General features: G+C 39.3%; 1 protein-coding gene across 1 annotated transcript in view; it reads left to right on the top strand.

Annotated features, from left to right (window-relative positions):
* The window catches only part of LRRC36 (leucine rich repeat containing 36), a 45636-nt gene that overhangs the window by 22817 nt on the left and 8657 nt on the right, over positions 1–14162 (top strand). The window contains exons 6-9 of the mRNA XM_029207150.1: positions 2303–2430; positions 4430–4481; positions 8378–8818; positions 11686–11975. Of these exons, the coding sequence (XP_029062983.1) occupies positions 2303–2430; positions 4430–4481; positions 8378–8818; positions 11686–11975 (911 nt within the window). The remainder of the gene's footprint in view (positions 1–2302; positions 2431–4429; positions 4482–8377; positions 8819–11685; positions 11976–14162) is intronic.

Here is a 14162-nt window from a genome sequence, read left to right as displayed (position 1 = left end):
ATCCGAAAAGTCTATCAACTGATGAATGGAGAAACAAAATAATGGCATATCCATATAAGGCATATTTTTCAGCCTAAAAATGATTGAAGTACTGATACATGCTACAATATTTATCTTGAAAGCATCATGCTACTTGACAGAAACCAGATACAAAAGGTCAAACATTATTCCATCTACATGAAATGTCCAGAATAAGCAAATCCTATTTGATGTTTGCTAGGGGCTGGTGGGGAGGAGAGAATTGAGAGTGACAGTTAATTTGGTTTGTTTTGGGGTGATGAAAGTGAAGGTGGTGATGGTTGTACAACTTTGTGAATACAGTAAAAATCACTGAATTGTATTCTGTAAAAGGGTGACTTACATGGCATGTACGTTATACCTCAATTAAAATAAAGATTCCCCCCACCAAAAAAAGTGATTCTATAGAATTTGATAATTGATTGACATTTGAGATGAGAGAGAGAACATCAAAGAACAAGTTTCTATCTTGAGGGATTGGGTGAATAGGAATGCCAGTATTAAGACGAGGGTTAGGGATGGAGGTGAGGACCATCAGCAGAAGTAGGCCTGGAAGTGAAGATTATGAGTTCGATTTAGAAAATAATTGGGAATTCTCTGGTGGTCCAGTGGTTAGGACTCAGCACGTTCACTGCTGGGCCCAGATTCAGTCCCTGGTCGGGGAATTAAAATCCCACACACACAAAAAAAGAAAATACTGAGTTTTTAGTTGTCTATAGGGCACACTTTGGGGGGCAGTTCAAAAAACTTGTCTGGACATGAAACGACAGATCAGAGTTAAGAGATTTAGATTTAAGGTCAACCAGATTTGGGAGATAGCTGACACCAAAGAGAAGGTATGATAGCATCCAGCAAAGAGTTTGGACCTTGGGGGATTTGTTTGAACCAAGAGGTAGGCTGAAAGAAAAAGAGCCTGTGAATCTAAAAAAGAGCATTAGCAGGGTAGAACAAAAACCAGGATGGAGCTGGGTCTCGGACACCTGGGAAGTTTGTGTTGTTCTGTAGGAAAGGGTTAAGAGGAGCCTTGAACCCAAAGTCACAGCTTACTAACCATTCTAATTTTCTACTAAGAATCAGGTTAAAATCAGCAATTTCTGCTTCACCTTGGTTTTTTTTTTCTTCCTGTGTTGCTACTGCAAAGGAACCACAGAACATAAACTTTGACAGCTTATGTCACTTTGAGAAATACAGTTCTGTCAAGTACAAGGGTGGAAGAACATCTTGTATTGAAGTAGTAGGACATTTCATTCCCAAAAGGCAACTCAGAAATAAGAAGCATTTTAGAGCTCCAAATGGACTAAAGGGCTGGATTTTCAAAAGGCTGGCTTTATTCTCACTCTGTATTCTCAGTTGCCCTGCCTTATAGTAGCTTTCTGTTGCCAGAGCCTGAACATGGGAACTAGCAGAAGAGCACACTGTTTGACTAAGGCCCAAACTTTGGAAACTATCTTAATTCTTATCCAATCCTACTAGAGAAAAAAACCTCCCTAAAAAAACCCTCTTATTTTCATCCATGGGTCCCCCAGAAGACCCCAAATCCCAGAATTCTGCAATCAATAAGTATTGATCAAGGATATGCAAAAACTTTTGTACAAGTGTTACAATCTAATAGAAATCCTAACAAACTCTTTTTGAGGTGGCCAGGATAGGATACAGTTTTTGTTTGTTTTTCCTTTCTATTTTTAAAGTTGTTTCTCTAATGGTAGGCAAAAATACTGGGAAACCTAAGGATTTGGCATTTGTTTCTATGAAATAGGTCCTGATTAGTCTTTTTCTTTGAACAAATGAGGAAATCAAGGCAGAAAGAAGCTGGTTTGAAATGATGAAGCTGATTTAAAATGACAAATCATTGCAGACTGTTGATTAAAGCCCTGGAGGTGCCTGATGTCAGGAGTCTATTTCCAGCCATCTCCCCCTGTAGCTGGAGATTGTTGAATTGGTGTCAAAGTTTATTATATATTCACTTCAGAAATATGCAAAATATTTGCCTTCTTCTTAATTTCTCTTGAGCATTTCATAATTTATGAAGCCATTTCATATCCATTGTCTTGTTTTAACCTCACCTCAACTCTAAGAGAAAGAAAATTTAGATTTTATCATCACTGTTTTACAAGTGGAGAGATTGAGAGAGGTTGAGCAGTTTGTCCAAGTTCACATGGTCTCCAAGTAGCGGCACCAGGACTAACTCTCAATCTTGTGACTTCTCTTCTAGTATCTTTCCATATGACATGTTGCCTTTAAAGTCTGGTCAGTGCTTCATTGTATGCCTTTTCTTTTGACACAGGCTCAAACAAAGGACTTTTTATTCCCTTCCCTAACTGGGAAATAAAGGATTCCCCAACAAGTACTTCTGTAACCCAGGGCAATGGTATACCAGATCAGAAATTAGACACTTTGCCACTGGGGACACAGGTAATGTACTCACTTTCCTGCTGATCTGTTGACTAATCAATGATTAATGCTAATAATCCAGTGGACTCTCAATTATTGTGAAGGTCTAAGAGGACTTTTTAAAATTAATTTTTATTGGAGTGTAGTTGATTTACAATTTTGTGTTAGTTTCTGCTGTACAGCAAAGTGAATCAGTTATACATATACATATATGCACTCTTTTTTAGATTCTGTTCCTATATCAGTCATTACAGGGTATTGAGTAGAGTTCCCTGTGCTATACAGCAGGTTCTTATTAGTTATCTGTTTTATATATAGTAGTGTGTATATGTCAATCCCAATCTCCCAATTTATCCCTCTCCCCTTCCCCCTTGGTAACCATTAAGTTTGTTTTCTACATCTGTGACTCTAGTTCTGTTTTGTAAATAAGTTCATTTGTATCATTTTTTAAGACTCCACATATAAGCTATATATGATATTGTCTTTCTCTGTCTGACTTAAGAGGACTTTTTTGATGAAGGCATGTTAGACACTTTAAAAGGAAAGCACAAGACAGGATGCAAAGGGCCTTCTCCATTAATTTCAATCTCCCCTTTCCCTCTCCCCCAGTACCTGATCAGATGCAGTATATTTATACATATAACTTTAGCACATTTTATGCCAGGCATTTTGGCACTCAAACAGGGATACAACTGTTACAGGTTTTGTCTGGTTTTCAGTATTCTCCTCTCTACCCAATGTCTCCATTTCCTGTTACCTGGCTTCTTTACATTTTCTACCTCTGCCTTTTAATTACTGGATCTTAACATCTCAGGGGTGGCTCTCCCAACACTGCCTCTTCATTGAAACACAAAAAAAGAAAAGTTAAGCGGTAAAGATGGCATAGAAGTTGTGGGCAATGAAGAGATAGAGATCATGCAAGATGAGGGAAGAATTAAAAATTAGTTTTTAGAGAAAAAAATTGGTGGGAGTCCATTACTTATTTATATGAATGAATATGATGCAGGAAGCAGAATTGACTACTTCAACTTCTCCTTTTGTCTGCATTTTTATTGATAAATTATGAGCAATAAGTTTGCTGAAAATAGCCAGAAGGAGAAAGAAGAGAAGGAAAGACTCTGATTAATCCACAGTTTGGATAATCAACACTGTACAAAGAAAAATATAGTAAGATTTCAGGTTGAATTTATAATACCTTCATTTTATAAAAAGACAGATTAACATTTAGTTGGTTTCTTTGTTTTTGGAGATTCTACTTGGGTAATTTAGAAACTATTTCAATTACCATTTTTTTAAAAATTTGGTATTCTTTTAAAGGAAATGGAGACAAAATATACTATAATCTACAGTTAACATTAAATAGCACTTTTTAGATTAAAAACTTTGAAATTACTTCTTGAAGTGCGAGAGAAGAAGAAATTGAATAGCCTACTATATGTCCTCTTAGTTTAAGAAATAGGAAGTAAGATTTCTTTCTCTGCATAACTACCAAAAAGATGCTGAATACTTGAAGATGATTTTGTAAAAAGCAAACTCTAGAAAGCTTTCTACTTTGTATCAATCCTTGCTCAATTATGCCTTAGATTAATTTTCAGCCTATTAAAAAGTCTCAGTAGCTCCTATGGTTGATACTCAGCTTTACTAGAGGTAAAATAAGTATGGGAGTTCTTCAAGCAGAAGTAAGTTGGAAAAGGTGGTACCATCTAACTTCTATGCTGAGTTATCTAAAGCAGAGAAAATACAATATTTCACTGTTTGGTATGTCCTTTACCATCTAAGGATATTTTGTCTTTTCAAGGCATCTCCTTATCTGCTCCAGAGCAACTCTAGAATCTCTTTGTATTGTGACTATTTTAAAATAAGCTTAAATCTGGACCTTTGCTTGAAGATCTTTTCCCCTAGTTTGCAAGGATGGACTTGCTTACTAATAGGAAAGTATTCTGAACCTCCCTGTTCTAGTTAATCTCATGTCTGAATGCCCATTGACTCCCTTCTCCTAAACTTTCAAACTTTTTTTTAGATGCAGGAAGTGGCAAGAAAGGAGATACCAAGTGAGAATCACCAGGAAGATGGTAAATATTTTGCTTACAGTATTTTTCTCCACACTAGTCAGAGAAATCTAGGTGTGATGGGATTTGGGAGAAGATGGAGATGTCTCAGTCCTGGGAGACTACGTGATGAATTCTTTTCTGCTTTCATAAAGGGCTGCCCTGGATGCTTAGTGACCTGTGAGTTCTTTCAGGTTGAAGAGTGGATATTCTGACTTCCTTTGTTCTTGACTTTTTGTATTGGCTGACTATTCCTTGTTTCTTTTACCTTTCTTGCCTTCTTTTGGATTTATTATGTTTTTTGTTTTTGTTTTTTTTGCGGTACGCTGGCCTCTCACTGTTGTGGCCTCTCCCGTTGCGGAGCACAGGCTCCGGACGCGCAGGATCAGCGGCCATGGCTCACGGGCCCAGCCGCTCCGCGGCATGTGGGATCTTCCCGGACCGGGGCACGAACCCGCGTCCCCTGCATCGGCAGGCGGACTCTCAACCACTGCGCCACCAGGGAAGCCCTATTATGTTTTTATTCATCCATTTTTTTCTTTCTGCTAGTTTACAAGTTACACACTGTTTCTATGCTTTTGGTATTATTCCCAAAACTATAATATGTGTCCTTAACTTATTCAACTTTAAAATTAATCAATACCTTAACTCTTCTCTTGTATAATTCAAAGACCTTAAAGTAATTTACTCCTTTTAATCCCTCCTGATTTATGTATTATTATAGATTTTAATTCTCTATATTTTTAAAATTCACAAGATACTATTTTTATAAAGTCATTGTTCATTTAAATTTATCCATGTATTTACCACTTTGCTCTTTTTTTTTTATTTTAATTTTTTGGCCGCACCACGCGGCATGTGGGATCTTAGTTCCCTGACCAGGGATCAAACCTGCACCCCCTGTATTGGAAGCATGGATTCTAAACCACTGGACTGCCAGGGCAGTCCCTTTACGTCTCTTTTTTTTTAATCCCAGACTTCACTTCTGAGATAGTTTTCCTCTAGCTTATAGTACATCTTTTAGAATTTTCTTTAGTGTGGATCTATTTGTGATGAATTCTTTCAGTTTTTGTCTGAAAATGCCCCAATTTCACTATCATTCTTAAAGGGTATTTTGGCTGGGTATAAGTTTCTTTCTTTCTTTTTTTTTTTTTTTTTTTATTACTTTTGACTGTGTTGGGTCTTTGTTTCTGTGCGAGGGCTTTCTCTAGTTGCGGCGAGTGGGGGCCACTCTTCATCACGGTGCGTGGGCCTCTCACTATCGCGGCCTCTCTTGTTGCGGAGCACAGGCTCCAGACGCGCAGGCCCAGTAGTTGTGGCTCATGGACCTAGTTGCTCCGTGGCATGTAGGATCTTCCCAGACCAGGGCTCGAACCTGTGTCCCCTGCATTGGCAGGCAGATTCTCAACCACTGTGCCACCAGGGAAGCCCTGGGTATAAGTTTCTATGTTGGCAGTTATTTCTTTCAAAATATTGAAGGTATTACACTGTATTCTATCTTTTGTAGTTGCTTTTGAGAAGTCAGCTAGAACAGGGGTCCCCCCCACCCCCATCCCTGGGCTTGCACAGCAGGAGGTGAGTGACGGGCGAGCGAGCGAAGCTTCATCTACCGCTCCCCATCGATCCCCATTGCTTGCATTACCAGCTGAACCATCGCTCACATCACTGGCTGAACCATCACTTGCATTACCACCTGAAACACCCCCACGCCCCCGACCAGGTCCGTGGAAAAATTGTCGCCCACGAAAACCGGTCCCTGGTGCCAAAAAGGTTGGGGACCACTGAGCTAGAAATCTGTCACTCCTGCAAGGATAATCTGTCTTATTTTTCCTCTGGCTGCTTTTAAGATTTTCCAATTGTCTTTGATTTTCTGCATTTCACTATGGTGTGTGGACTTCTTTTTGTTTATCCTGTTTGGTATTTACTACACTTGAATTTGTGAATTCTGTCTCATTATTTCTGTAAAGTGCTTCAAAAATTATTTATGTCCCATTTTTTCTATCTTGTCCTTCTGGGACTCTTGATTAAGTAAATGTATGTCCTCTTTCACTTTGTCCTCTTTGTCTCTTATTCTTTTATATTTTTTATCTTTCTTTGGTTTGATCTGCATTCTGGATAACTCCTTCTGACCCATATTTAAATTCACTAACATTCTTTTCAGCTGTGTCTAATCTGTTGTTAAGCTTGTCTTCTGAATTCTTAATCTCAGTAGTTTATTTTAAGTTTTATAAATTCGATTTGGTTCTTTTTCAAATCTGCTGGGTCACTTTTTTGGCGGCACAGGCTTCAGACGCGCAGGCCCAGCGGCCACGGCCCACGGGCCCAGCCGCTCCGCGGCATGCGGGATCCTCCCGGACCAGGGCATGAACCCGCATCCCCTGCATTGGCAGGCGGACCCCCAACCACTGCGCTAGCAGGGAAGCCCACCCAGCTGTTTTATATATCTTTAAACATAGTAAAAATAGCCATCTTATAGGCTGCATCTGTTAATTCCAATTTTTGTGCATGTTGTCTGGCTTTTCTACTCATTCTCACTTGTGTTGTCTTATTTCCTTTTTTGTTTTGGCTACTTGCTGGCTATTGTATTTTAAAAACTATTTGTAGGAATGATTTAAAGTCTTACATGAAGATATCTTTTCCAGATCAGATTTTCATTTGCTTCTACCAGTTGCCTGGGGAACTATCAGCCTGGAATCACCTTAATCCAAGCTTAAGACTTGAGGTTCCCTGGACCACCCAGATGATGCAAACCTGGATTACCAGTGTACAAGGGCTGGTTTATTTCCAGTTTACCTTTACTTTGAAGATTATATCCTGATTAGGATTCCATATTAATGTGGGGAGTGGGTGAGGGGGTGGTTTCTCCTACTCCTTACCTTGGATGGATCCTGAACTTGGACTTCTGTACCTTTCACTCTAAAGCGCCTTAGGGTAAAAGTCACTTTAAGTGCTAGACCCACCTATATGAGTTCTTGCGGTTTTCTAGATTTTGGCCTAGAGATTCCTCACTAGCTTATTAGCTCTTTGATGCTTTTAAGAACGTATATCATCCCACTTTTTAAATATCTTCAACAGGAGGGATAGTCTGAATTATCTAATCTCATTACTTGTTCTTAGATTCTTTTTCTTACATAAAGATATTGTTCTATAACCTTTCCCCTACTGTATAGACTGGCCCTTGGTAAAAATGTTGATATTCTTAAAGGTTCTGTAGAGATAGAAGGTACTTGGTTCCACTTTTTTAAAGTTAATGTGACTAACTCAGGAAGGCCTTCAAGCGTATGAATCTCTGAAAGCCCCACGGAGCACAAAGACTTCTCTTTTTGTCTGATACTCTACTTGCCCTACTCTGAGGCTTTTTGGAGATGACAGATACACCTGTCTGAGAGAAATACTTCATAGCTGGATTAGGGATTTTCATAGGTTTTGCATTTCCTGCCATTTAATTTGCTTAGGGTAGTGGTTCCCAATGTGTGAACCTAGATCCTCTGGGTAGAGGTTGGGGGTAGGAGTGAGTTTAGCTTTATTGCGAGGCGTCTATGAAATCATAGACCTACCAACTATTGTCTGAATACCTAAGATCACAACTTTTGTCATGTGGGGGTGCACCAAAATAGTAGAAATCGTATATAGAAAACTCTGACGCTACAGTTTTAGAAGGAAATTCATACAGGATTAGGTTGACATGAAATTTGTCTCCAGAATGTTACAGATTCTTTACTGTCTACACAATGTCCAACATGTTTTGTTTTTCCATGTAGGAATCCTTTTATCACTTTATGCTACCATTTATAAAAATTATAAACCATCTCTTCCTGAGAACTTTTTTTTGGTAGACAGAGGTATATCCAGTGAACAAGGATACCCTAAGAAGAATTCTCATTGTCTTTTGTTTTTTTTTCCCCCTTGGTGATGGTTAGAATTCAGACGCTACTTGCCTCATCAATCCACAGTTCGAACCCCAGAGAAGATGGCTAGAGAAGGGTACCGAATATCTTTTTTGGACAACAAGTCTTCAGGTTCTTCTCCAGAAAAGGATTTGATACCAAAACCTGATACTTATCAGCTTACCCATGACGCCTCATTGGGTAAACGCCTGGATGTGGGTGATTCTAGACAGATTCATCCCTATCAGTTAACTTCAGATGCTGGTCTAGAAAATGATGATAGTCATTATTCTCAAAATCCATCCCTGCATGGAAGTCTTGGTAAAAGGCCTCAGAGAAGCAGGAACTACCGAGAATATAGCACAAAACCTTCAAATAACATGAAGGCCACCACATCCCATTCCTGCGGAGACTTACTGACTTCTCTGTCAAACCCTGACTTCAGCACTGGAAGGCTTTTGAAGCTTAGTTCAGGTAATAGCTTCCTGTTAGTTTATAGACCTCTTTCATAGGCATGAAGATTGAAGTATAACTGGAAATTTTGGAATTAATATTTCTTAGATTGGGGAATTCCCTGGCAGTCCAGTGGTTAGGACTCTGTACTTTCACTGCCTAGGGCGTGGGTTCAATCCCTGGTTGGGGAACTAAGATCCTGCAAGCTGAAAATAAATAAATAAATAAATAAAGTCACCAGTGGTCCATAGAGCCTTGAGAAATCTGCAGGGTATGTGTTTAACATGATAGATATATTAGAGAAAATTTATAGACAATTTATAGAAATGCAGATTCATAACTATATGTTATTTTAGTTAAATATTGATAGCATCCTGGGACATATTTTTAGTTACATCTAGTCTTCTCTGGCCACAAGCACTTCTATTCTGAGTTACTTTTTCAGAAAAAGCTAGTTTAAGGGTAAGAGACCACTCCTTAGTTATTTATTTATTCAACAAAATGTATTGAATACCCACTATGTGCCAGATACTATTCTATCTCTGCAGATGAAGTAGCAAACAAAAATAAACATAAAATATATGTCAGGTTATGATAAGTGTTGTGAAGGAAAGTAACATAAGGATATTAGAGAGTAATATGGAGGAGGTGATGTTTTAGATAGAATGGTCAGGGTAAGCTTCTCAGGTGAGATATCATAAAAGTAGAGACTTGAATGAAGTGAGAGTGTGAGCCATGTGGATAACTGGGGGGAGAAATTTTAGACAGTGGAAATAGTAAGTGCAAAGTTCCTGAGGCTGGAACATGCTTGGCATGTTCAAGAAACAATGAGGAGGCCAGGGCTGCTGCTGCAGAGTGAGCCAGGTAAAGAGTATAGATGAAGTCAGATAGCCAGACATTTATTCTGGGTGAGATCAGAAGCTGTTGGAGAGTTTGTAGCAGAGGAGTGACATGATCTAACTTAAGAATTACTCTGGCTGCTGAGTTGAGAATAGACAATGGAGAGCAAGGATAGAAGTTTTTAAAATTAACAGATTAGAATCTGGATAAGAGATGATGGTAGCTTGAACTAGAGAGATAGCAGTGTAGGTGGTGAGAAATAGATTCTGAATATGTTCTGAAGATAACACTCCATGATTTGTTGGTGGATTGAGGATGAAGTGTGAGAGAAAGAAGGTCAAGGATAACTCCTAGGTTTCAAGTCTGAATAACTGGAAGAATGGAGTTACCATTTTACTCAGATGGAAAAGAGTGTGAGGAACAGGTTTTAGGATGGATACCAAGAGTTGGTCTTTGTCAGCTTAAGTTTGAGGTGCCTATTAAAACTTCTCAGAGATGCCAATTTGATAAGTAGACATATTAGTCTGGAGTTCAGGGAAGAAGGTGGGGCTGGGAATTAAGTGTGTGGATGGCATTAAAACAGACTAGATGAGATCTCCCCAAGGGAGTGAATATAGATAGAAAAGATATCTGAGGACTAATCTGAGTCCTCCAACAATTAGAAATCTCGTAGATAAAGAGAAACCATCATGGAGAGCAAGAAAGAGGCAGCTACTAAGGTAGGAGAAAAAAAAAAAGCCAAGAAGGAGTGGTATTCTGGAAGCCAAGTGAAGAATATGTTTCAAGAAGGAGGGAGTTATAAATACATTGTCAGATGTCCTTAATAGATGTCTTTAACACTTCTGGGACTGAGAAATGATCATGGTATTTGGCAACGCATTAGTGAGCAGCTTCAGGAGATGCGTTGTTAATAAAAGCCTTGTTGAGGTGAGTTCGAGAAAGAATCAAAGGAGAAGCGGTAGAGTTACCGAGTATATATGACCCCTTCAAGGAGTTTTGCAGTGAAGGGGAGCAAAGACATGGAAATGTAGCTGGAAGGGGGATGGAATCAAGGAGATCATGGTGGAAATGATCCAGTAGAGGGAAAATTGATGATGCAGGAGAGAAAAGGGACAATTACAAGAAAAAAAATTGGGGAGTGGTCAAGAGGAGATGGAATCCAGTCCACCAGTGGAGAGGTTGGCCTTGGATAGAAGCACAGATAGTTCATCTATTACAAGAAGGAAGGGAGGGAATTTATAGACACAAATACAGATGGAATTGGTAGATTTAGTGGTTAGATCACATAGATGTTTTCTTTGATTGCCTCTCTTTTGCTCAGAGAAGTAAAGAGATCAGCAACTGAGAGTGAGGAGGGGGGAGAAGGTGTTGGAAGTTTGAGGAGAAGAGAGATGTGAAATAGTGATCTCAAAGAATACAAGAGTAGGACTTCCCTGGTGGTCCAGTGGCTAAGACTCCTCGCTCCTAATGCACGGGGCCCAGGTTTGATCCCTGGTCAGGGAACTAGATCCCACATGCCGCAACTAAAGATCCTGCATGCTGCAACTAAGACCCAGCGCAGCCAAATAAATAAACATTTTAAAAAATGAGAAAAGAATTTGAAAAAGAGTAGATACATGTATATGTAAGACTGAATCACTTTGCTGTACACCTGAAACCAATATAACATTGTTAATCAACTATACTCCAATATAAATTAAAATTAAAAAAAAGAATAGAAGAGTAAATTGGTTAGAGTAATGTATTAGGATAGCCGGGCCCAGTTAAGATAGTGGTTATGAATTTAAAGTGAAGATGTTGGAAAGAGATATATGTTGTTCTCCAGTCACTTCCCACTGCTCTGCTGTAGGCTTGGAGTATGTGCACAGTTGGATTTAACCAGAGTTGGGGTTTTGTCAGGTGGAGGGAGAGAGAAAGGGTCCAGAAAGTTGAGGGTATATGCTAGGGAGAGATCATTATGACCCTTGGGCTCCAGACAGGGTAAGGATGGAAGTAAGACATGAGAGAGTTGAAGAGCAGGTTCATCTCCTGGCCTGTTTCCTTCACAGATCTGTATGCCACAACCCATTTCAACAGCGACCCTGCTCTGCTGGTGAATGTAGAGCAAAACTTATCCACCAGCCTCGGCGATTTAACACCAGCACATGGTTCTTTCCCAAACAACACCATCCTGGGAGACTCTCTGCGGACACTGCTGTTGCCTACTGGGACTTCAGAAAACAGAGAGAGTTTGACCAAGGGGCCATTAAGCCCATCGAGAAGAGGATCCAAACGGAAAGAAAATATCCTTGATACCCTGAATCCAAAACATGGTTTCAGAGATGCTACAGGCAGCGAGGCAAGTGTTGGCTTGTTTGTGCTTGTGCAAAATCACATCAGGTCCAAGAGCAGAATGGGGTTCTGTTTTGGTGGTGGTGCTTCGGATGAAAAGAGGTAGAAATTCAAAGGGATTTTCAGAGGCCAGTGGGTAATACTGCCAGGCCAAAGCCTGTGATTCTTTTGCCCTTGGGAAGGTCATTCCCCTTCTGCAGCATTTCCTCATTTATGTCATAGGGAGCAGGGTCCCTAATCTACTTCCAGAGCATAAACATGGTGGAGAAGTACATTGATAATAAGAAGTGGTGAACAGAGTTTACCACAGGAAGGAATGCAGAAGTTGCCAGGGCCTCAGGGTTGGCTGAAGAGTGATCTCTGTAGCATTGATGTTTATAATCCTATCATGTTTACACATTTGCTTTGGCTACAAATCACTAACTTGCTTGGGATCTTTCTTCTAAAAGCATTGCTTTCCTTTCCAGGAATTTAAATTATTCCAATTTTTTCCAAGATGAATTAGATTAAGAAGATGAATTAGATTTTCCAAGGGATTTTTAGCTGAGAATGAACAACAAATCAAGAGCCATTCCCACATACACAATACAATCATTTCATAAAATTGTAGTATGATAGTTAGTGTTGTTCTTACTTAGTAACTAAGTTTTGTTGCTGCCATTGCATACATCCCTCCATGGAGAATGCCTTCTTCTCTCCTCTCATCTGTTTGAATATTAATTTTTCTCCAGGCCCTACTTCCATCATGAAGCTTTCTTCTCATTAGTTAAAAGAACTATAGCTCTTGGGGCATGCTCTTCCCTTGAACCCATAATCTTTGTCATACGAATCATTTAATCATTTACTGCCTTGTGAGAAAGCAGGGGATTTGGTCAAAAACAACTATTTCTAGTCACTTATTTTTCAGTTGATGGAAATCTTTTTGCACATTGACATGGGTTTATAAGGGGGTTTTGTTGTTTCACTGGTTGGTTTTTTTACCCTTTAAATACTTTCTATTCAGTTTTCAAAACTTTGGAGGTGGTTGTAATTTTTGTGCACCAAAGGGGGCAGTCTTGTAATACTTTTTTGACTTTTTGGTCCTTTTTTGTTTTCCATTTTCAGCCACTGATGCCTATTTTTCCAGACAAAGAGCACTGGTGTTAATGTATTTAGGGCGAAGGTACAGAAACACTTAGGATATTTGGGTGCTATATTAATAAGACGTGTTCTAGGAGATTTTTCCACCTCTATTTCATGTGATAGGATTGTTAAAATAGCAATTAAAATCTCAATGCACTTTTCTGGACTATCTTAAAAATTCCCATTTATTTTTTCCTGTTAGATACTATATTTCTTTATATGAAGAGTTGTAAAAGAGCTGTTTGAATATAAATATAAAAGAAATACACTGTTCAGTTTCTAGAAAGGTATAAATCAGAATAGCATTTAAAAAGTTATAACTTGAGGATATGGGGAGGGGGAAGGGTGAGCTGTGACAAAGCGAGAGAGAGGCATGGACATATATACACTACCAAACGTTAGGTAGATAGCTAGTGGGAAGCAGCCGCATAGCACAGGAATATCAGATCGGTGCTTTGTGACCGCCTGGAGGGGTGGGATAGGGAGGGTGGGAGGGAAGGAGACGCAAGAGGGAAGAGATATGGGAACATATGTATATGTATAACTGATTCACTTTGTTATAAAGCAGAAACTAACACACCATTGTAAAGCAATTATACCCCAATAAAGATGTTAAAAAAATAAAGTTATAAAAAATAATCCCATATAAAAAACACACACAAAATTAAACCAAACATGAATTTGTGAAAATTTATTTTTGACCAACTGACTTTAGAATCATAGACAAATTATAAAAATTAATTTTTAGGGCTTCCCTGGTGGCGCAGTGGTTGAGAGTCCGCCTGCCGATGCAGGGGACGCGGGTTCGTGCCCCGGTCTGGGAAGATCCCACATGCTGCGGAGCGGCTGGGCCCGTGAGCCATGGCCGCTGAGCCTGTGCGTCTGGAGCAACAGGAGAGTCCACAACAGTGAGAGGCCCGCGTACCGCAAAAAAAAAAAAAAAAAAAAAAATTTTAAAAGCCATGAGGCATGGCTTTTCAGCTTTTAATTTGCTGAAAATTAAAAGTAACAAAATTATTCCAAAGTTCATAAAAAAAATTATCCCTCACTCTCACTGCATTGTGATAAATGA

Source organism: Monodon monoceros, unplaced genomic scaffold (assembly GCF_005190385.1).
Source record: "Monodon monoceros isolate NGI ecotype Baffin Bay Population unplaced genomic scaffold, NGI_Narwhal_1 Super_Scaffold_10, whole genome shotgun sequence".
Lineage (NCBI taxonomy): Eukaryota > Metazoa > Chordata > Mammalia > Artiodactyla > Monodontidae > Monodon > Monodon monoceros.
The sequence above is the reverse complement of the archived record's forward strand: the minus strand, read 5'-3'. Positions and strand labels throughout refer to the sequence as shown.